This window comes from Schistocerca serialis, chromosome 2 (genome assembly GCF_023864345.2).
Source record: "Schistocerca serialis cubense isolate TAMUIC-IGC-003099 chromosome 2, iqSchSeri2.2, whole genome shotgun sequence".
NCBI classification, from domain to species: Eukaryota; Metazoa; Arthropoda; class Insecta; order Orthoptera; family Acrididae; genus Schistocerca; species Schistocerca serialis.
In genome coordinates, this window is record NC_064639.1 from 245,321,419 (window position 1) to 245,342,950 (window position 21,532).

The window sequence follows — 21,532 nt, forward strand, 5'->3', positions numbered from 1 at the left end:
TCCCAACAAATGATGCATTACCAAGGAATGTCTATCTTCAAAGATCATTTTCACAGAATTTCTTACACTGTTAATTACTTTAAATTCCTTACAACCAAGGCACTTCCAAACAGCATTTCAAAGATATCTCCCTATAATACAGTTTTAAGGCACATATCACAGAAATAATAATTCATGCATAACTGAGTCAGTCAGTGAAACCAACTTTCAGAAATATGAGTCACAAAATTGTACTATGCTTTACAAATAAATATGGATGTTAAGGAATACTTACATTTTCTGGATCTTTGTTAAGGCATGCCTCTACAAATTCCTTGAACTGCTTGGTGTAGTTCCCTGTGAGCTGTGGTGGGTTGTTTTTGGGTATCAGAAACAACACTCTCATTGGATGTAGTTCAGAGTTTGGTGGTTCCCCTTTAGCAAGCTCAATTGCAGTAATGCCCAATGACCAGATATCAGCCTACAAGCAATAGGTATCCATTAGTTGTCAAACGCTTTTCACACTCTTATTTACAGTACATTGTCCACAAAGAATTACTAATGACTTGCTCAAATCACAGAAGGAACAGCCAGTATTGCAATTCAGACACATCACCTTTAATTGAGATTGTTGGAGAAAAATATAAGAATGAGTAAAGACAACCATTCATTGCATAGCAGAGGCACTGAGCAGTAGCTAGCCACATGCAGAAGATGCTGCTGCATGCTGAGCTTCTTGTTTATGTAACTATCCACTATATGCCTCCATTAGATGTTGAGAGGCTGTTTCCATTGTTTATTTAACATCTACGACTTGAGCAGTCACAACATGGACTTTAATCAACTGTTGTTTTGCCAAGATTTAATTTTGAACAAGTTCTATTTGGATTATACCAATGCTGCGAATGCACATTTGAGGTGCGGTTCTCAGCTTGCTTATGACACAAACAACATTAATTAATGGTACACAACTTGAAAACTGGCTTTCTAGGCTGTCATCAGACAACTTGAAACTGAACAGACTGTCCACACAAAATCAGTGAGAACTAATAGCTATACATAGATTGTCATTTTGAAAGGTATGTAACTACACTCCTGGAAATTGAAATAAGAACACCGTGAATTCATTGTCCCAGGAAGGGGAAACTTTATTGACACATTCCTGTGGTCAGATACATCACATGATCACACTGACAGAACCACAGGCACATAGACACAGGCTACAGAGCATGCACAATGTCGGCACTAGTACAGTGTATATCCACCTTTCGCAGCAATGCAGGCTGCTATTCTCCCATGGGGACGATCGTAGAGATGCTGGATGTAGTCCTGTGGAACGGCTTGCCATGCCATTTCCACCTGGCGCCTCGGTTGGACCAGCGTTCGTGCTGGACGTGCAGACCGCGTGAGATGACACTTCATCCAGTCCCGAACATGCTCAATGGGGGACAGATCCGGAGATCTTGCTGGCCAGGGTAGTTGACTTACACCTTCTAGAGCACATTGGGTGGCACGGGATACACGCGGACGTGCATTGTCCTGTTGGAACAGCAAGTTCCCTTGCCGGTCTAGGAATGGTAGAACGATGGGTTCGATGAGGGTTTGGATGTACCGTGCACTATTCAGTGTCCCCTCGACGATCACCAGTGGTGTACGGCCAGTGTAGGAGATCGCTCCCCACACCATGATGCCGGGTGTTGGCCCTGTGTGCCTCGGTCGTATGCAGTCCTGATTGTGACGCTCACCTGCACGGCGCCAAACACGCATACGACCATCATCGGCACCAAGGCAGAAGCGACTCTCATCGCTGAAGACGACACGTCTCCATTCGTCCCTCCATTCACGCCTGTCGCGACACCACTGGAGGCGGGCTGCACGATGTTGGGGCGTGAGCGGAAGACGGCCTAACGGTGTGCGGGACCGTAGCCCAGCTTCATGGAGACGGTTGCGAATGGTCCTCGCCGATACCCCAGGAGCAACAGTGTCCCTAATTTGCTGGGAAGTGGCGGTGTGGTCCCCTACGGCACTGCGTAGGATCCTACGGTCTTGGCGTGCATCCGTGCGTCGCTGCGGTCCGGTCCCAGGTCGACGGGCACGTGCACCTTCCGCCGACCACTGGCGACAACATCGATGTACTGAGGAGACCTCATGCCCAATGTGTTGAGCAATTCGGCGGTACGTCCACCCGGCCTCCCGCATGCCCACTATACGCCCTCGCTCAAAGTCCATCAACTGCACATACGGTTCATGTCCACACTGTCGCGGCATGCTACCAGTGTTAAAGACTGCGATGGAGCTCTGTATGCCACGGCAAACTGGCTGACACTGACGGCGGCGGAGCACAAATGCTGCGCAGCTAGCGCCATTCGACGGCCAACACCGCGGTTCCTGGTGTGTCCGCTGTGCCGTGCGTGTGATCATTGCTTGTACAGCCCTCTCGCAGTGTCCGGAGCAAGTATGGTGGGTCTGACACACCGGTGTCAATGTGTTCTGTTTTCCATTTCCAGGAGTGTATTTTACAACTTCATATTTATACAAAAAACAAAAGCATACTGAAATACACGAAAAGGATGAACAAGGAAACCTTATATTACACTGTACTCGAATATTAAAAATATAAGTATTTATAAGCCCAAATCAGTACACCAAGCGAGTACTGTCACAGGCTACTATGTCAGATGGGCAAATATGACTGGCGAATGTGATGAACAGGTAAAAAAAGACCGAGAGGGGGGGGGGGGGGGGGGAGCAGCAGAAACGGGGAAGGAGTCAATGGAATATCCTGTGGGGAGTAGGGGATGGTTATACTATTAAAACACCAGTTATTTTTGTCCATATAACATAGTAGTCTGTGTCAGTACTCATGTGGTGTACTGTCTTGACCTTCATACCTGTGTACTTTTAACCTTTGAGCATGATGGAAAGTCAGGTTTATTTGCTCCTATCTTCTTTGTGTATGTCAACATGTTTGTGTTATTTGTATAGTTACATAGTTGTAAAATGGTCACATTTCTTTAGAAATAACAATCTCTGTACAGCTATAAGCTCTCACTGATGCGTGGACAATCTGTTCACTCTTAAGTTGTTTGATGATGGCCTAAAAAGTTGAAAGTCAGTTCACAACTAAATATAAAATATAAATTATTGTGGGATATTAACAGTGTGTGTTTCAATTTTTGATACGCCTATGATCCTCAAAATACTAACAAAACAGTCTATATATGAATAGAATTGATTACATGGACTGCCAGAAAAGTTGTGGTAAAAGACTGTTCATAAAATACTTAGAATATTCCTATGATAATTGTTAACTGACAGTAATGACGTCATAATTAGTCAAATCTGTATTGGTCACCATACCCAAGATTAACAATCAGTCATGAATGGATGTGCTCCAAGGAATGTTAGCTTAAATTCTTATTCTCAAATGTACCTAAGTTCAAATGGGTTTTTGTTTCCTTCCTTTCTTAAGAGCTCTGTTCTGTTCATCAATGATAGCCCCATTGTTATTGCATTTAACATATAACTGTGCTCTTGAAATAAGAAACTATAAATAAACTAACTGTGTTTTATGAAGACCAAAAACACTAAAATTTACCTTTGAGTCATATGCAGACTGTTTTATAACTTCTGGTGCCATCCAAAATGGTGTTCCGACAAATGTGTTCCTCTTGCTTGTGGTATTAGTCAGCTGACCAGCAACACCAAAGTCTGCGAGTTTCACATCACCCATCTCACTCAGTAAAACATTTGCAGCTGCAAATAATGTGAACAATATAGTAACAACTGTCTGTCCAATTAGTTTTCTATTACTAAATCTGTGTCTCGTGTCATTTCTGTATACAAAGTCAGTTTATTCTTAATGTGTATTTGATATTGGTATTATATTATATCTAATTTTGACTTAGAGTGTTAGACAAAGTGAACAGCAAATGTTACAAATCACAATGCCCCATTCCCTCTTAAACACAGAGAGTGGTCCTCCCCCCCCCCCCTTTTTCTGCAAAATGTGTACAGCTTTCTGCATCTTAAATCAGTTTCATTCTTGCATTTATAAAGAAATTTGCAAGTGGTAGGGCCTACATGTAACAAATTTATAACAGAGGGTAGGAAGGAATGGTTTAACTTATTGTACAACTGTTAGTAGTAGTAGTAGTAGTAGTAGTAGTAGTAGTATTTTTAATGACAGACTCTGTTGCTACCTTCATTATATTTAACTGAGAAAGCATACCTTTTATGTCCCTATGAAGCTTCCGCTCACTGTGGAGGTAGTCAAGACCCTTGAGCACTTCACGTAGGATAATAGCAATATGCATCTCTTCAAAACTGCCTGCCTTCATTAGGTCCAAGGCAGAGCCACCCCCAAGATACTCCATAATAATCCATAGTTTTGTTCCCTGCACAAACAACAACAATAGTATCTTAAGGCAATATTGCACTAATAGTAACTGTAAAGACTTAATTTAGAAATCAAAGGCTAAAAATGGTTACTATTAGTTATCATAATGCTTGCCGGCATAGCAAACCACAAAATATATTTTTTTTATTATGTTGTTAAAAATATATGAGCTTGCAGCAGCTAAGATATTTACTTGTTGAGTGAATTGCAATGTTCACTTTTTTATCACCTCAAAGTTAACAAACCACTTACGACAGCAACACTAAACTATACTGAATATTAGATGTGATTACAACAGTCGTGCTAGCATTTTATAAGTACTTAAAGTGGGCATGTGCTTGATTTTGATCAAACATGCACACTAGCTAATAACCGCAAAACTTGCACTTGCCAATTTTTTTTTCTTTTTAGTTCTTATACTGTCAAAGTAATGACTAGTATGTAATGAGTGAAAAAAAAAATGCATGAAACTGTAAAGTGATACATAAGTATGAAAAAAAACATTAATTTCAGACTTCTTATTGGTGATTGGGTTTAAATAAGACGATATCATGTATCTATATTTTTATAATTCACACCATGTGCATGTCAGGATAGCATTTCCAGCAATATCAAGTAAAACCATACATGTACTTTCATTAAAATACCCTGTGGTGACCTACAATGATTTCATTGTCTGTTATCTCCTCTTAAACACTTAATGGAAGAGACAGAAATAAAATGAAAATGTATCTCCTGTTCTAAGTAATTTGTAATCCAAAGAATTTCATATAATTACAAATGTGCCAGGAGTCATCTACATCAGCACATATGATGAGGACCACATTCCAAAACAGAACATTTCACTTCTAAACTCAAAGCAGGCTGGCATTTTCTTTTAGCTCTGCTTGTCTCTGAATCTCTTTCCTATTGACTAATATTACAGTTACAATACCAGGCTGCTACAGGGCGATAAAATGAGTGCTTTCAATAATGCTTACTTTGCTGATGTATGTCACTGTTATCTTTATCCTGGAAATGTTATAACAAACATCTCCAGTTGCAATACTGCTGCTAATGTAGTGGGTAACATCAGTCTAAAAGTCAAACTAGGGTTACGCATCACAGCACTATTCACTGTTCCAAACACAGATGATTTCACATGCTACAATTACATATGCACTCCAGAAGACATCTTACAGAGAGGAGAAGAGGATACTTCGCACACCACATTCATTACCAGCCTTTCCTGCTTCATCCATGAACAACAGGCAGCAACAGCAACTTTGCTAAGCCTCCCTATAATCTTGAATTTCTCCAAATTTAGCATCACCTTCACCTCGCAAGATGAATGTGGGAGTAGGAGAGTATGTGAGAAGTAACATATTACTCAAACCTCTTTGGTATGTACACTCTTGGAACTTCAATGGTTAAACTCTCCCTAACACATCAATGCCTCTCTTGTAGCACTGCAGTTGGGTGAAAACTTCCATGAAACTCTGACCCTTTTTAAACAACTCTGTGGCGAAAAGTGCTGCTCTTCTTTATATCTTGTCTACCTCATCTTTTAAATGCACCTGATAAAACTATCGGTCTCATAAACACTGCTCAAGCATAAACTGAATGTGGGTTTTGTATGCAACTTCCTTTGTTGGTAGTTAATGGCAAATCCTTAGGATTCTTCCAATGAACCTCAGGCCCCTGCATTTATGACAATTAGACCTACATTTATTAAGTCATTTCATTTTAAAACACTCCAAATGCATACTCCAAAATATGTAATTGTTTTGATTCTTCCCGCAACAGTGCTTTCATGTAATCATCCCATATTAGGGAAACTAATGCTGAATGTTCACTGACAGTGGCATGTTTAAAATATAGGTCATGTCAAAGGTGGGAATTTAGTGCACTTTACTATAGAAACTGTCTGCTTTAACAGTGCATTCTTGGGCCATCATTAATCTGAAATAATTATGTATAAAACAGTGACAATTACATTTAGTGTTAGCAAAAATGATCTGTTTCAGACAAGTGCAAAAGGCAGGAATGTAGAATGATCTGTGGACAATTTCCATAGCTCTTGAAACCTCTATTATGCAAGCTTGAAGGTGACTACCCGTTAGGTATGGGAAGAGGGCAACCAAACAGTTGATTTTATACACTAAATTAATTAAATGCCAAGAATGGGTAAAGAAAAAGTTCAATTATATCGCAAACGAGGCTTACAATCTATTTAGCCGTCAATATACCAATGAAATGAAGACCGTGAGGACGATAGTCTAGTGCATACTATAACATATATGCAGCCAGTTCACGACGTACAGCAGCTACGAGAGAAGGAAAAGAAAACACTTCGCAACGTACCTATCTGTGTGTGTCACCTAGTTCGTATGTAAACTGGCGAGAAAAATATAGTGATAGGGTAGCGTATAAACTCTTGTTACCTAAAAACCAACAGCGTCTTTCAGTTGTAAGGCCGATTCAGACATCGGTACCGTAACATACCCGCTCCGCTCCGCTCCCTCCCCCCCTACATCTCGCTCTCGTTACATAACGTGAGAAAAGTGATCAACGCGCTAGGAACTTTCGCTTCCATTGACTTCCTTGTTGCGCCAAGACTTGTACAGTATGATTTCACGACGCAGAATAAAATGATGTTTGTCATGTCTGTTATACCCTTAATTAATACTCACTTCTGCAGGTGTTTCTACTGCAATGGATGTGCAAATTACTCGATTAAGGACCGTGATGTGTGTAATCATCCTTTTTCGATCGTATTAACATATTCCAAATCTTTGCTGCTTAGCAGAAATGGGGTAATACGTTCGCCATAATTAAATAATACGTAATATGAATGGTTTTTTTGCCTGGAGCGAAGAGCCTGTAAGTTAATTTCAGTCGTAGCTATGTCCCAAGACCGTACAACGCTTGACGAATACAGTTTTACGGCCTAATGTCTGAAACTAGGCAATGCCTATTCAGTCACTCAGGACTTCACACAGCCTAAGCGTGTGAAACGCTAAACTGCAATACGGTGTCCTAGTAAGAGTGAATCGTAGAATTAAGCGCTTAACTGCAACTTTCAAGTTGTCTTTAAAAAAAAAAAAAAAATAAATAAAATAAATAAATAAATAAAAGTTTCATTCACAGCGTACAAAAATTTGTTGGTATCCCTTTAGATTATAGCCAAGCACTGAAGAAGGGGAAAGAGATTGCCTCTATGCGGTGGCAATATTAAGTACCTCTGTAGCAGTTGTTTGCACCAACGACATACAGCAGATCATGTACAGAAAGAAAAAATAGTTGCACTCATTACCCAAAAAGCTTTGCTTGCTATCTTCTCCAAGCTATTTAGAATTCTCTAAAAACTACAGTCGTAACGTATCACTTTGGAAATTTCTTCACATTCCTTTACACCACGTAGTGGTTTTAATGTTTACTCTCAACATAATGAATGGCGAAACAGCTTCAAAAAACGAAGGATGTTGAACACCGGTTTTCCACAGAACAAGTAAAGAAAAAAATCATAAAATTGTTAATTTGTAATTATATCACACAAGAAATATTTTTTGTCATAATTAAAACATTCTAAAAGTATTGAAATTCCCGGGACCGATATCTTGCCAGTATCGGTATCGATAACAGGCAAAAGTCGTGGAGATTCTCGATTCCGGAAATGGATGAAATGTCTATAAAGGAAACACTCAGAGCGCTAGTCCCATTCGCACCTGACCAGCCTTTAATTTCCAGTAACTAGCCGGAAACGACGGGTTTCGAAAATAATCTGCCTACACCTGACGATTGCAGTTTGTTGCTGAAAGGCGTCATGTCAATCATTAGAAATGAGAAAAAAAGTTAGGCGAGCATGAAACGTGGGAAGTTTCGTAAAAATCTCAAGATCTATGAAAACGTGGTGTACTTGAAATGAGTGGAAGCAGTCACTTATCACGTTTTAATATCAATAACGAAGCAACCCACTTTCAATACTGATGATTAGCGTTCAGTTACGAGTGTCAGTACACTATAACACAGCAGAATACAGACAGCTGAAAATGATCTCAAACAATTTTGTTGGTTTCTATACCCAATGTGGAGAGAATGGGTATTTTCCCCTCTAGCAACTGTAGGATCGTTGTTTTCCTGCTGTGTCACTTCGGTGTTGGATGATACATGTATTTTATTCTGGAAACACCAGACACTTTGCATCTGCTGTTCAGGCGGTTTCTCCCGCTAAAGTACAGTTCATTTAAAATGTTTATTATTTCAGTGGCAAAACCAATAAATGTGCCTGGCACACGGTTGTGATACTGCGCTGGCATTGGGCAAGTTGTAAAATATAGAATCCTTTTTATTCTGTTTTCCTGCCGATACTCCCTGTCCCATAAGAAATCCTTCCTACTTCGACAAAGTGGCGCATTACCCATTTACAAGTGAAATATTTGCGCTGGAAGAGGAGATATTAGCCGGTAAAGTGTACCATTCCCAATACACATTTCTCTTTCGTTCCATCTTCGATAAAACTGAAAAGCAATCGGGGCGAGTTCAAGGACATTCTTCCACAAAAGTGCTATGTCATTTGGCCCTCCCCCTTTCCTTTCCTCCCTCACTGATTAGTTACCGTTCTTTTCCTCCCTCGCCGATTAGTTACCGTTCTTTGGGTTCTTAGTAAGACCTTTAACAGTAAATCTAAATCTAGTGCGGAAATGGGTTGTTTTCGTTACCAATTACGATACACCTTGTGTGCAAACTTCGTACTACGAGTACCTCTGGCGCCCCTCTCAGCTTCTTGCAGCAAGCGAATGCTTCAGTCGTCTGTGTCTTAAACCGGTCCTGACAGCGATTCATAAAAATTACAGACTTATAAGAAGAACGGTACATATTTAGATAGTTACAGGGCTATGAGGGACTAATCTGCTATGCAGCAACATAAGGCGCTTTGAGGCTCTGGCAGAAGCACTAACATGGAGATTGGCCGGCCGCTGTGACCGAGCGGTTCTACGCGCTTCAGTCTGGAACCGCGCGATCGCTAGGGTCGCAGGTTCGAATCCTGCTTCGGGCACGGATGTGTGTGATGTCCTTAGGTTAGTTAGGTTTTAGTAGTTCTAAGTTCTAGGAGACTGATGACATCAGATGTTAAGTCCCATAGTGCTCAGAGCCATTTGAACCATGGAGATTACTGAGAGGAGTCCCGCAAAATGGTTAGGGGTTGTTCATACCATGAACACCGCAGCTACGGCCGCTATAAGCAACCACAGTGACATTTAAAGAAAACACGGAAAACCTAAATCGATCTAGCAGAACCACATTGAACACCACCTACTCCAGAATAAAAACGGAGAGAGCTGTCGCACTGAAAGGAGGGGCTCAAATCCCCGTGTGGACTTCATCATTTAGGTTTAAGGTAGGAACTTCCTTCGGCACGCTCAGTATTAGAAATGTCAATGATGTATGTATGCAGACTGAAGGGACGAATGAAATTTTTTGTACCAAGGCCGGGGTTCGCCTTGATCTCCATTTTAGTGCTCCTCCCAGAGCCTCAGGGCGCTTATGTTGCTGCAGAACAGTCCGAAACCCGGCCTTGGTACAAATTTTCATCCGTCGCTTCGGTCTGCACATGGACATCACAGATGTTTGAGACTTGAAAAGGCCTCTGGAATCACACAGTTTCATCTGAATGTTAATAGTAACAATAGTTACTGGAGGTAGGGAGAGTGTGGGGGTCCATCGTTGAAACCAACAGGGTTCTATATTTCTTTTCCGCTAATTCTAATTAAGAGGGAAAAATCCAATTTATTCTTTAAAATGGAAATGAGTGGTTCTTCGTAGTGGACGTAGTGGCCAAAGCTCAGATTACCTTAAGAGCTGAAAATGATTTTTGTCTTCTGATGTTCGACACGTACCCGCCACAGTAATGTCAATGGTGATCGCAAGGTGAAACTTTCGGACGAAAGAGCAGAGATTTGAAAGAAAAACGAGCCTTTCCAAAACCAAGATAGCGTCTACGGTAGAATGAGCAAAATCCTCGATCCAGCTCTAAATAGGGTTCTCTAAATGGCAAAACCAACATAGCGGTAAAAATTGGAGAAAGAAGGTACCTACAAATCAATCAAGCGTATCCAGTTTTATATAACGGCCGTTGTTAAGCAAAATGCTGGGCACAAACTTGATGAAACGAATAGAATTTAGCGGATACGGTAGGTAATAAGTGACCTCAATGGTTAATAGCTCTAAGTATCGCCCTTCTCTACAGTTGTTATAACCCTTATTCAGCACTTGGGGAAGGTAACTGCATGCGCGTTAAACACAATTAGTATCGTTTCTGCAATGATTGAGACAACAGAAAAACACTACTAATGCTACTGTTTCTCACAATTTCAGAAACATGTAAGCACTTGTGCAGCACAAGTCTTCTAGTTAATTCCACTTCTTTAAAGATGAATGCCACGCCACTTCAAGGGGTGACGTTCTGGCCGGAGCTCGATCCCCAGCCTGCCCTAGAATTTTTACCGTCATTTATTGCTTTCACCTCAGGCAGTAATTTGTTGAAATGGAAGATGCCAAGCTGCACCGCGGTTAGGTGTTCACGTAAAACTATAGGTGCCCCTGTAGTTGGCTAAGTCAGTAGCTCCAAAAAGCGAAGGACCAAACAGAGTTGAGGGGAGCTTTACTGACTTCTTTTCCTAACGATTTCGTTTGTTTTGTCACGTGTCGTGACCACATTCCTTCGATCCGCTATCTATCAACAAACACACTTTTAAGAAAGAAAGATGCCACCATACATTCGTTTTTACTGTGATGTAGATTTCCTAACAAAGCCCATTTCCCCAAGAAACTGGATCCCATACTTCATAGCGCTACCAGTTTTACTGCGACCGGGTACCCATCTACTCCAAGAAGCCAAAACTTCAATATTTATTAAATATGGCATTCGCTAACTAGAACATCACACGAGAGAAACATAGATAGATTTGAAAGCTGCCTGAACTTTCACACTGGCGCAAGGCGGCAAAGCTGTTGTTAGTTGTTGAATTAACTACTGATGGCACCCTCACTTATGCAGTAGTGTGTCACACACACTGATGAATGTTCGTATCGGTAGTTTGCGCGGTGAGTGCGATGGATTGCTAATCGCAGGGGCCCAGGTTCGATTGCCGGCAGGGTAGCAGATTTTCTCCGCTCTGGGACAGGATGTTGTGTTGCTCTTACATTCTTATCGTCATAAATGACATTCCACTGCTAAGATGGCTATATAGGCACGTCCCGAAACCCAATAAAATTAAAAAAAATACACTGATGAACGAAAACACTATGACCAACTGCTTAATAGCGTATTCCTTCACCTTTGGAACGCAAGACCGTAGTGATTTGCGTGTCGTGGATTCGACGAGTCCTTGGTTGGTTTCTGGAGGTATGAGGCACCAGATGTCTACGCACAAGTCACGCAATTGCTGTAAATTATGGGCTGGTAGTTTTCGGACAAGAAGCTGGCGCCAGATAACGTCCCAGATCGGGCGAATTTGGTGGTCAAGACATCGACGAGAGTTCAGTAACATGGTCTTCCAATCTCTGTAGCACGATTCTAGCCATCCAACACAGACAATTATTCTGCTGGAAGACGCCATAGCCGTCGGGGTAGGCATCGAGCTTGAATGGATGCAGGTAGTCTTCAATATAGTTCCCACTGCCCACAATTGTCATGGCGCCTTCGACTACCGTTACAAATGCCATGGAACCCCATGGCATAATACAATACTACCGCGACTGGCCTGCGTCCGTGGCACGGTGCATTAGGTGACCAGGTGACACGTTTCCAATGATCCAAGATCCAATATCGATCACCTCGTGCCCACTCGTAACTGACGATGTCACTGGATCAACATGGGAACACGCAGGGATCGACTGCAGCAGAGTCCCATGTTCAACAACGTGCGCTGAACAGGGTGCTCCGAAACAGTTGAGCCTGCACCAGTGTCGTACACTGACGTCAGATCTGCGGTACAAGGCGGGTAAGCCTCCGACCCTCATGTTGTGCGATGAGGTGTGGACGTCTTGTTGCTTACACGTGGTTTCACGGTCCTTCCACCACTTTTCATAGATGACAAGGACAGTAGCAGGCGAACAGCCAATCATCTTCGCTATTTCCGTAATGCTCGTTCCCAGAAGACGAACGACAACAATCTGCCCTTTGTCAGATTCGCTTAGAACACTGGATTTCGCCATATTCGGTCCGTGTCATTGCTTGAGTGATAACCCATTCGTCTCTGCTCTGCTTATATTCTTTCCTTAGCACGTCACGTGCCTGCAATGTCAACAGGCACCAACGAATCTCGCGGTGGGTAGTGATCATATTGTTCTCGATTTTTCCCCAATTTTATTGACTTTCGCTTCGTCTCTAGACAGCCACCTCAAAAGACGATATGACAGTGTGTTTGAGGCGACTTCCGTGTTTGAGGCGACTTTCGTGTCAGTAATGACGATACAAATTTAAGGACGAACATAGTACCCAGTCTGCGACCACAGAAAATATCCGACCCGGCCGGAAATCGATCCCGGGCCCCTTCCGTTAGTAATTTGGCGCGCTGACCCCGCAGCTACCGAGGCGGACTACTGTTGTTCTGGTTTCATCAGTGTACAGAGACACAGGAGCGTAAAGTCACTTGAAACTTTTTTTCCCTTCTTCATGACAAATCGGAAGCAGAGTCTATTAAGGGGATAGCGAGAACTCACAGATCAGTAAGAGTAAACAGATACTTGAAGTCTGCTTTAACGAGCGCGTGTCCAACGTGTTACCATTTAGCGTCGAAGCGTAGCGAAATGGCTTTTGGCCAGCAAGCTGACTGCGGATCCACGGCGTGGCACCCCTCGCCCACCGCCCGTTTCGCAACGCTCACTGTGGAGAGAGAACGGTGTGGCACAGCTGTGGCGACATGCACAGTGGTTGTGCGGCTAACTCATGTTGCCCAATCCTACGCCCTCGCACCCAGCCGCCACAGAAGCAAGAACCAGTGGACACACATATACCGCCGCACTCAGTGCTGACAACCATCACCCCGCCGTACAAAAAATTATTTAAAAATCTCGTGGGACAGAAGTAAATGAAAGAAATTAAAAGGGGACACTGCCTCTTTTGTTGTTGTTGCTGTTGTTGTTGTTGTTGTTGTTGTTGCGGAGGAGGAGGAGGAGGAGGGAGGGTGGGGGACTACCATCTTCTGACGGTTTTGTTGGTGCCTGCCACTACTTCATATCCTGAGTCAATCTCTTCATCTCGAAGTAGCGCTTACACCCAATATCCTCAATTATTTGTCGTATACATTCCAGTCGCTGTCTTCCTCTACAACTTTTGTCCTCTAAGGCTCTCTCTGGTACCATGAAAATTATTCCATGATGTCTTACCACACGTCTACCATCCTGTCCCTTCTCCTTTCCTCGCTGATTCTGCAAATTCGTGTCTTATCGGGTCACATCTCAAATGCACCGATTACTTTCTCTTTCGATTTTATCACAACTGCTTCAGAGGAACAGCTCAGAAATTTCTTTCACAAGTTGAATCTGTGTTTGGCTAGGTATGCCATCTTTGCGCTATACGCGTCTTGCACCCTCCTTGTCCATCCGGGTAACTTTGTTTTTACGGTAGACGAATTCGTTCAGTTCGCCTACGACACGGTCCCCAAATTGTTATGCTGAGTTTGTCGCTGATCTCATTTACGCTGCTACTTAACATTTCGGCTTTGCTTTGTTTTCTCTCAATCCATATTATAAGTTCAGTAGAAAAATCACCCCATTCAACAGGTCCTGCAATTCTTCCTCAATGTCACGCAGAACAGCAATGCCAACAGTGCATCTTCTTTCTGCTATCCTTTCCTCCTGAATTTTAATCCCTCCTCTGAGCTTTGTTCTTGATCTTCCATTTTTCTTCTTCCCTGTTGGTTCTTGGTCATATTGGTCTTTCTACATAGCGTATACACTTCTAGGCCGAAAAATGCTACTTAGTGCTCTATACGCGTCATGATCAAGTGGCCGAGCGACGGAATACTATTTTCAATATAAGAGAGACAAAGCAGCGTGCCAGGAACCACTTCGCGATCTACAGCTGGCTCATTTAGTGGTTACCGCTAAGGGCGCCGGCGATTTGGTACAGAGGTGTTTAGCCAGGCATCACTATCCCCAAATGAAGCGAGGCTCATCGGCGAGTACAAAGTCTACATCTAAAGCGGGTTCCATAAAGAAATGAACTTTTATGTTCATAACAACATAAAAATTTATCGATGAAATTAAGAAATTTACATATTATTGCACTGGCTGGATGTGATTATGTATCAAATATGATATTACTCGAATGCCCTCCACGACTCTATGCACACATTTTCGTTCTTTCCATGACTTTTCGGCAAACTTACACCTCTAGTTCTGAAATACTCGCTCAATCTCGGCCTTGAGTTCCCGAAGTGATCGCGGTTTGTTGGGACCACACAAGATTTCAAATGCCCGCACAGAAAGAAATCACATGGTGTCGAATCAAAAGATCTGGGTGGCCAATCCACGTCACCGTTGCAAGAAATAACCCAGCCAAGGAACTTCTCTCGAACAAGTCTACTGTTACAATTTATGTGGGACATATAGCGCCATCTTGTCGAAACTAAATCTCTTCAGCATTCACATGATACAGCTCAGATACAAAAACTTCCTTACCATATTGTGGCAGCCTTCGCCGTCCACTGTTAATGCCTCCTCGACGATATTTTCGAAGTAGTAGAGCCTAATCACGCCCTCAGCCTAAATGACACACCTTACAATCACCCGTTGTGGATGTACTGGCGTCTCAATAATTAATCGAGGGTTTCTGTGTCCCAGATTCTGCAAGTCTGCTTGTTCAGGAAGGCATTCAACACAATAATTGTTTCGCAAGCACATAACGGCAAGTCCTCGGCGCTTTTCGTGGTCGTTCCCCTTCAGTTCTTGTATCAGTTGGATTCTACAGGCCTACAGGTGCACATCTTCTATTAGAATTCGTTGCATGCAGGTTCTGGGAATACCAGTAAACCCAACAGTCTGGAAAATTGAGCTCCCATGTATAAGACAGCTTCATACGTCTAATTACTTTACACATGAAATAATGTGTCACATATTTGACGTTAACCATGTAAGCGAGAAAAAGTATAGACAAAGTTTGAAATTAAGTTTAAAATTCGTTGTTAGTCACTAAGTGCCCTCATTCTCAAACACTGGATGAATAAACTCCGGGTACTGCGCGCCGTAAGTAACGCTGCTTCAAGACACACATACAGTTTCTAAATGTAATATCTGTCTTACAATGTTAACTTTTAACATACGTTGATACCATTTTAGCATTTTAAATTTGTAAAGTCTCTCAGTAATTGCATGACATACTGAAAATTAAATTTTTGCTGGCACTGGAAACCGTTAGATAGGCAATCTGCAACCGGGATCGTGAACCATGACTGGAGTTAGATGTTTAGTAATATACAACCTATTGCGAGAACGTCAGTGAACAGTTTTCACCAAGCGTACCGTAACATTAACACGTTGTCTACGTCTTCTTCAGAACGACTAACATCAGGACGCCCCGTCGGTTTAATGCGCACAACTGAAACGTTTTTATCAAATTTAGCAGTTTTATCACAGTCTATTTACTCTGGGGATGAGGTTAAAAAAACATTCCAAGGAATCTGCGAACAACATTCACCACATCTGTAATAAGTTTGCCCCGCGGTTAGAGGCGCCATGTCACGAATTCCGCGGTCCCTCCCGTCGGAGGTTCGAGTCCGCCCTCGGGCATAGGTGTGTGTGTGTGTGTGTGTGTGTGTGTGTGTGTGTGTGTGTGTGTGTGTGTGTGTGTGTGTTTGTTTTGTCCTTAGCGTAAGTTAGTTTAAGTAGTGACTGAGTATAGGGACAGATGACGTCAGCAGTTTGGTCCCTTGGGAATTCACAAACACTTGAACATTTGCAATAAGTTTACACTACGACAACAACGCTGTTCTGTCGTTAAGCGCATCATTACTAACTACAAAGAAAATAGATGAAAATCGTGCAACGTTCAGCCCTTCCAACTTACTAGACTAGAAATGTCGGACCTTTTAAAGGTTGCGTTCTTTATGGAACAATCTTTATGTTTCGCAAAGCACTGCAAGGCGCATGGTACAGTGTATGTTTATTCTACAGTACGTCACGGTTTCTTGTTATTACATTTACGGATGGGGCGTGGGAAGAATGATGCTCGTACACTGTTATTTTTCAGATTTTATGCCTACATGGGGTGCCTGAAGTAACTTCGTGTTTTCTACCTTTGAAAGCGGTTCTGAAAGCTTCTATGAGATGTAAGCAATCTTTCTTCGAGTGTCGGCCAATTAACAAATTAAAGTTATCCTTTGTGTTTAAGGCTAGAAAAGTATCATGAATTGTGTCATGGCGAATTCATGTACAAGAAAATGAACAGCTACTTATCATCAACGTTATCCTCGACAGAAGATTCCACATCAAAGATAGAGGTTGTAATGGATGAAGTATATTCAAATGCTTTATAAGCTTAACAGTTCCAATCCGCCTCAGCAGTTCTTACGGCAGTTCATAATTGGCAACATTGTTTCTTCCTTGTCATTCCTGCTCGAACTGACAAGGGAGAATTCACTACCTCGGGTTTCATTCTGTTTCTCATTTTAGTTTTAATAATTTTCATCTGGCTAAAAAGTCTCTTGATGTCCACATTCGCCCATGGTACACTAGGCAACCACGCAGAATAAGAATCGAATGAGGATGTTTCTTTTCAAAGTTTGATGGACACCACTGATAACACCGCATTGTCTGTGCCTATACCCTGCAGCTTGTTTAGATCTAATTTGATATTCTTGAAGCGCCTCTCTTATAGCTGTGACAACAGACGATGCATTACAATGCTCGATGTCGCCTAATTTAAGTAAGAAATGTTGAAATGATCGCATTGGTTGCAGTACTGTAATAATTACTGTTATTCCTAAAAAATTTCACACTGATGTCTGTCGATTCATCTGTTGGAACGCTGTACATGCTGTCCCGATAGCTTGCCGCAGGTTTCCCACAAAACAGGACCTTAGTACAAGTTTCGTAACTGTACTACACTTAGTTCTATGTATTTGAAGTTTCCTGGCAACATCACTGTCTGTGAACTTTCTCACTTCAGGGATAATATGACATGACCCCACAATGGTTGGAAAAAATAACGCAAGGGAACCTTCAGCTTGATTCACTTCTAGAGATTCTTTCACGGTTTTGAAACGTATTTTTGTCTTACGCTAGTGAATGGTGCTGCAGCTTTTTCTTTTTCTGTCACTGTGGCTTGATACGGGGTGCGGTAGTCAAACTTGCACTACTTATTAGTGCGCGGAAGCGTTGGCAGTAGTGGGGACGAGTAACCAAGGTCCCACCGCGTTCCCCAACACAAAGCATTTCAGTAGCCATGGAGCAGTGGACTAAGCAACAACGGTCGTTTGCAGTGAAAGCGTTCTACCAAAGCGGTAGCTATGTAGCCGCTCAGCGTCGTTTCCGGGCGCATTTTCAAATTAATAGTAATCGGCCGGAGCCTTCGGTTAACTCAATAAAAACTTGGGTCGAAAACTTTGAAAACGTCAGTGAAACAACAAGGAAAAGAGGTGGCAGAGCAAAGACAGTGCGTACTCCCGAGAATGTGGAACCTGTAAGAATTGCTGTGGGAAGAAGCCCCCGGAGATCAGCGCTTAGGCAGAGTGTTTGCGTTTGGAATTTCTGACAAGACTGTCCAAGGGATTTGGAGGTTAGACTTAACATCACCACCCATACCCATGACGTATGCTGGATCAGCAACCCAGAGTATTGTATATGAGTATGTCGAATGTTGTCCGTATATACGGGATTTTTTGAAAATGTCTGGGCATTTGCTTACTAAGCTTAAACGTCAGAACACTTCAGGGTAAGTTTTTGCTACGAATTTCGATAGGTGCTGTGTTTCAGTACGCAACATGTACAATGCATCTGTTTCCCCGTAGCTGACATTGCTAGAGAATTACGAACGTATTTACACTTACCTTTGTACCTTACTATGTTAAACCAAATTAAAAAACTGAAATTTAATGAGTATTTGTATCTCTAACTTCATTTAATTTCATTACAAGTATCAAACATGTTGAATAAAATATGCAGTTAATATTACTGACGTACAAATGACAACTAAAATTCTTTACATTACATAACAGGCAGTCGAGATATATCTGGCATGGAGGAAATTGAATTGTTTACCTATGGACAGGAGCATGTAGAATAACTATAATTCAAGTTCAAGCAAACAGTTGTCCATGGAGAGAACGCGTATTTATCTAGGAGAACAGGTCCTATATGAGAGAGTGCAACTTCACAGTCGACTTAATGCTATATCGAAGAAACTTAGCTCATTTTTTCATGGGACGAAACTTAATAATTCAACTGCTGCAATTGCAGAGAGAGACGTAACAGTTCATATAATTTCGGTTGTTGCTATGTTACAGAGGAACGTAGCAGCGCATTTTCAACTGTTGTTGCGCTCAGCACTTCATTATTAGAAGGGACGAAACGTGAGTGGATATTTTTTAAATATATACTGGACTGGTGTGAGAAATAGAATTTCTGTACCATGTGTAAAGAATTTGTTTATCGTCAGTTATAACTATAAAGATTCACTTGTTCTCAATACTATGCTAACATAAAAGGCAAGAGAGAGTTAGTTAAGAAGTTTTGTGGTTCACAGGAAGATTGATTGTAATACGTTTCGGCTTTTTCACTTGGAAATATGGTAGCACTAACTCAGAGGCAGCCAAGTGACTAAGAAATTTATCCTTCTCGGTGCTACAGTTCTGATAAACGATGGTGTGAAATTCGCAGTTGTAAAGACGTGCAATGAGCACTGGAGCTTGCGGTTTTATTGGGCTCGGTAACGGGTCGGTTGGCGCAGCTAGGGTAACGGTGCAGACAATGGCAGCAGGAGGACAGCCGCGTCCCGGTTTCGGGGAGGCGGCCTTGGCGGCCAAGGACGGTCGCAGTTGTCTGCCGCGGGGCCACGGGCCGCTATTCCACGTGTAAGGAGCGCACCATGCGTTTCTCGTGTCAACTCTGCGAATGCGCACGACGCTTCAAACAGCGCACAGAAAGTGTGTATTTCGCATCTTTCGCCGGCAATAAATGACACGCGTAGAAACTTCCCGCCGGCCGCAGTGGCCGTGTGGTTCTAGGCGCTGCAGTCTGGAACCGAGATCGCTACGGTCGCAGGTTCGAATCCTGCCTCGGGCATGGATGTGTGTGATGTCCTTAGGTTAGTTAGGTTTACGTAGTTCTAAGTTCTAGGGGACTAATGACATCAGAAGTTGAGTCCCACAGTGCTCAGAGCCATTTGAACCAATTTAGAAACTTCCCGTCCTGTGTAGGAACCCTGTGCGCCATCGTCAGCCAGCGCCATCGAAATGTCTGCGAAGTTGTGTTTGTTCATTTCTGCTCATATGTCTGACGCTATGAAAGGTACAACAAAGGCTAGGTTTTACTTCATACGTGTTCCGTCGGAAATAAATCATGCGTAGGTTCCTGTTCTTGGTGGCAATTTTAGATCCCATTTGACAGCAATACTTCGCTTCATCAATATATTTACGCAGTGGTATATGTATTCCATAACCTATCCGTCGGAAAAAATACTAGTAACTTCATAGAGTTCTACACGCATTTTTCTATACGTACTGTCCCGAAAATTGTCTTAACAAAAACATGGCAACAAACGGACTAACAAAAGTCAAACAAGAAAGTTGCGTAAACTGAATTTTTAAATACAATCTTTGACAAGGAAATGCTAGAGAGACACAACGAGCTTCATTTCAAGTTTGTTGTCCAGCCACTTGTCTACAGACGCAATTTTTTTTAAAACACCTTCTGAACAATTCCCAGCCGGCCGGAGTGGCCGTGCGGTTCTAGGCGCTACAATCTGGAACCGAGCGACCGCTACGGTCGCACGTTCGAATCCTGCCTCGGGTATGGATGTGTGTGATGTCCTTAGGTTAGTTAGGTTTAATTAGTTCTAAGTTCTAGGCGACTGATGACCTCAGAAGTTAAGTCGCATAGTGCTCAGAGCCATTTGAACCATTTTTTGAACAATTCCCAAAGCATATCAGCTAACAAGTAAGGTCCTATTGTTGCCTGCATCGGTACCAATTAAACTACATGACAATGATGTGACTGGCTCAAATGGCTCTGAGCACTATGGGACTCAACTGCTGAGGTCATTAGTCCCCTAGAACTTAGAACTAGTTAAACCTAACTAACCTAAGGACATCACAAACATCCATGCCCGAGGCAGGATTCGAACCTGCGACCGTAGCGGTCTTGCGGTTCCAGACTGCAGCGCCTTTAACCGCACGGCCACTTCGGCCGGCATGATGTGACTGATAATTCACAAGTTTTGAGTTCCTTTTAACAATACTTTCTAAATGCAGCATCAAAATTATTTAAATAAAAAACTATTATTTAATGCTTATGCCTTACATTTTTCGTTTTAAATCCTTCAATTATTTTCACAGCAACTAAGACTCCATAGTCACAAATTCTCAGGCATATGCATATCTTTATATGTCTACGAGAAATTATTTTTTACCCCTTAGTCTGATGTAAAAACCTGTTATACTAAAAACTGATTGTTAATTAAAGAATTATTAAATTCTTAGAACTGTGGGTGGATGGAACGCTTTCTTGGAAGTACCACATTCAAGGTCTTGTCCAGAAACTGAATGCTGCTATCTTCATGATAACAACAATCTTCACTATCTCTGACACTAATAAGAAGATGTGTTTACTTTTCTTTTATTCACTGTACTATCTCGCATACTGTTATATTTTGGGTAAGTATGTGGCCTCACCAAGAACATTCTTGCCCCAGAAACGGGCGGTCAGACTGACATGCGGCGTCAGTTCGCGAATTTCGTTTATGACACTGTTCAAGTGTCTGGAATCTCTGAACATTTGTCCCAAGTGCGATTTGTTGTTGACAGGACTGACTCATTCTGAAGAAATTGCAACACTCATTCAGTGAATACGGATAAACGCCATGCACTTCGATAGCGGATATTCACTATTCGGCAGGTTTCATTTTCAATAGGCTTCCAACAGAACCGAACAAGTTGACTGATAAACCCCAAA

At 42.2% G+C, this 21,532-nt stretch overlaps 1 protein-coding gene across 2 annotated transcripts in view; it reads right to left on the minus strand.

Moving 5' to 3' along the window:
• Nucleotides 1-21,532, minus strand: part of LOC126456989 (serine/threonine-protein kinase 26) — a 621,338-nt gene that overhangs the window by 21,390 nt on the left and 578,416 nt on the right. For both annotated transcript variants that reach the window (XM_050092953.1, XM_050092952.1), the window contains exons 3-5: nucleotides 4,211-4,376; nucleotides 3,578-3,735; nucleotides 275-460 (exon numbers count right to left, since the gene is read on the minus strand). In XM_050092953.1, coding sequence (XP_049948910.1) covers nucleotides 275-460; nucleotides 3,578-3,735; nucleotides 4,211-4,376 — 510 coding nt within the window. The remainder of the gene's footprint in view (nucleotides 1-274; nucleotides 461-3,577; nucleotides 3,736-4,210; nucleotides 4,377-21,532) is intronic.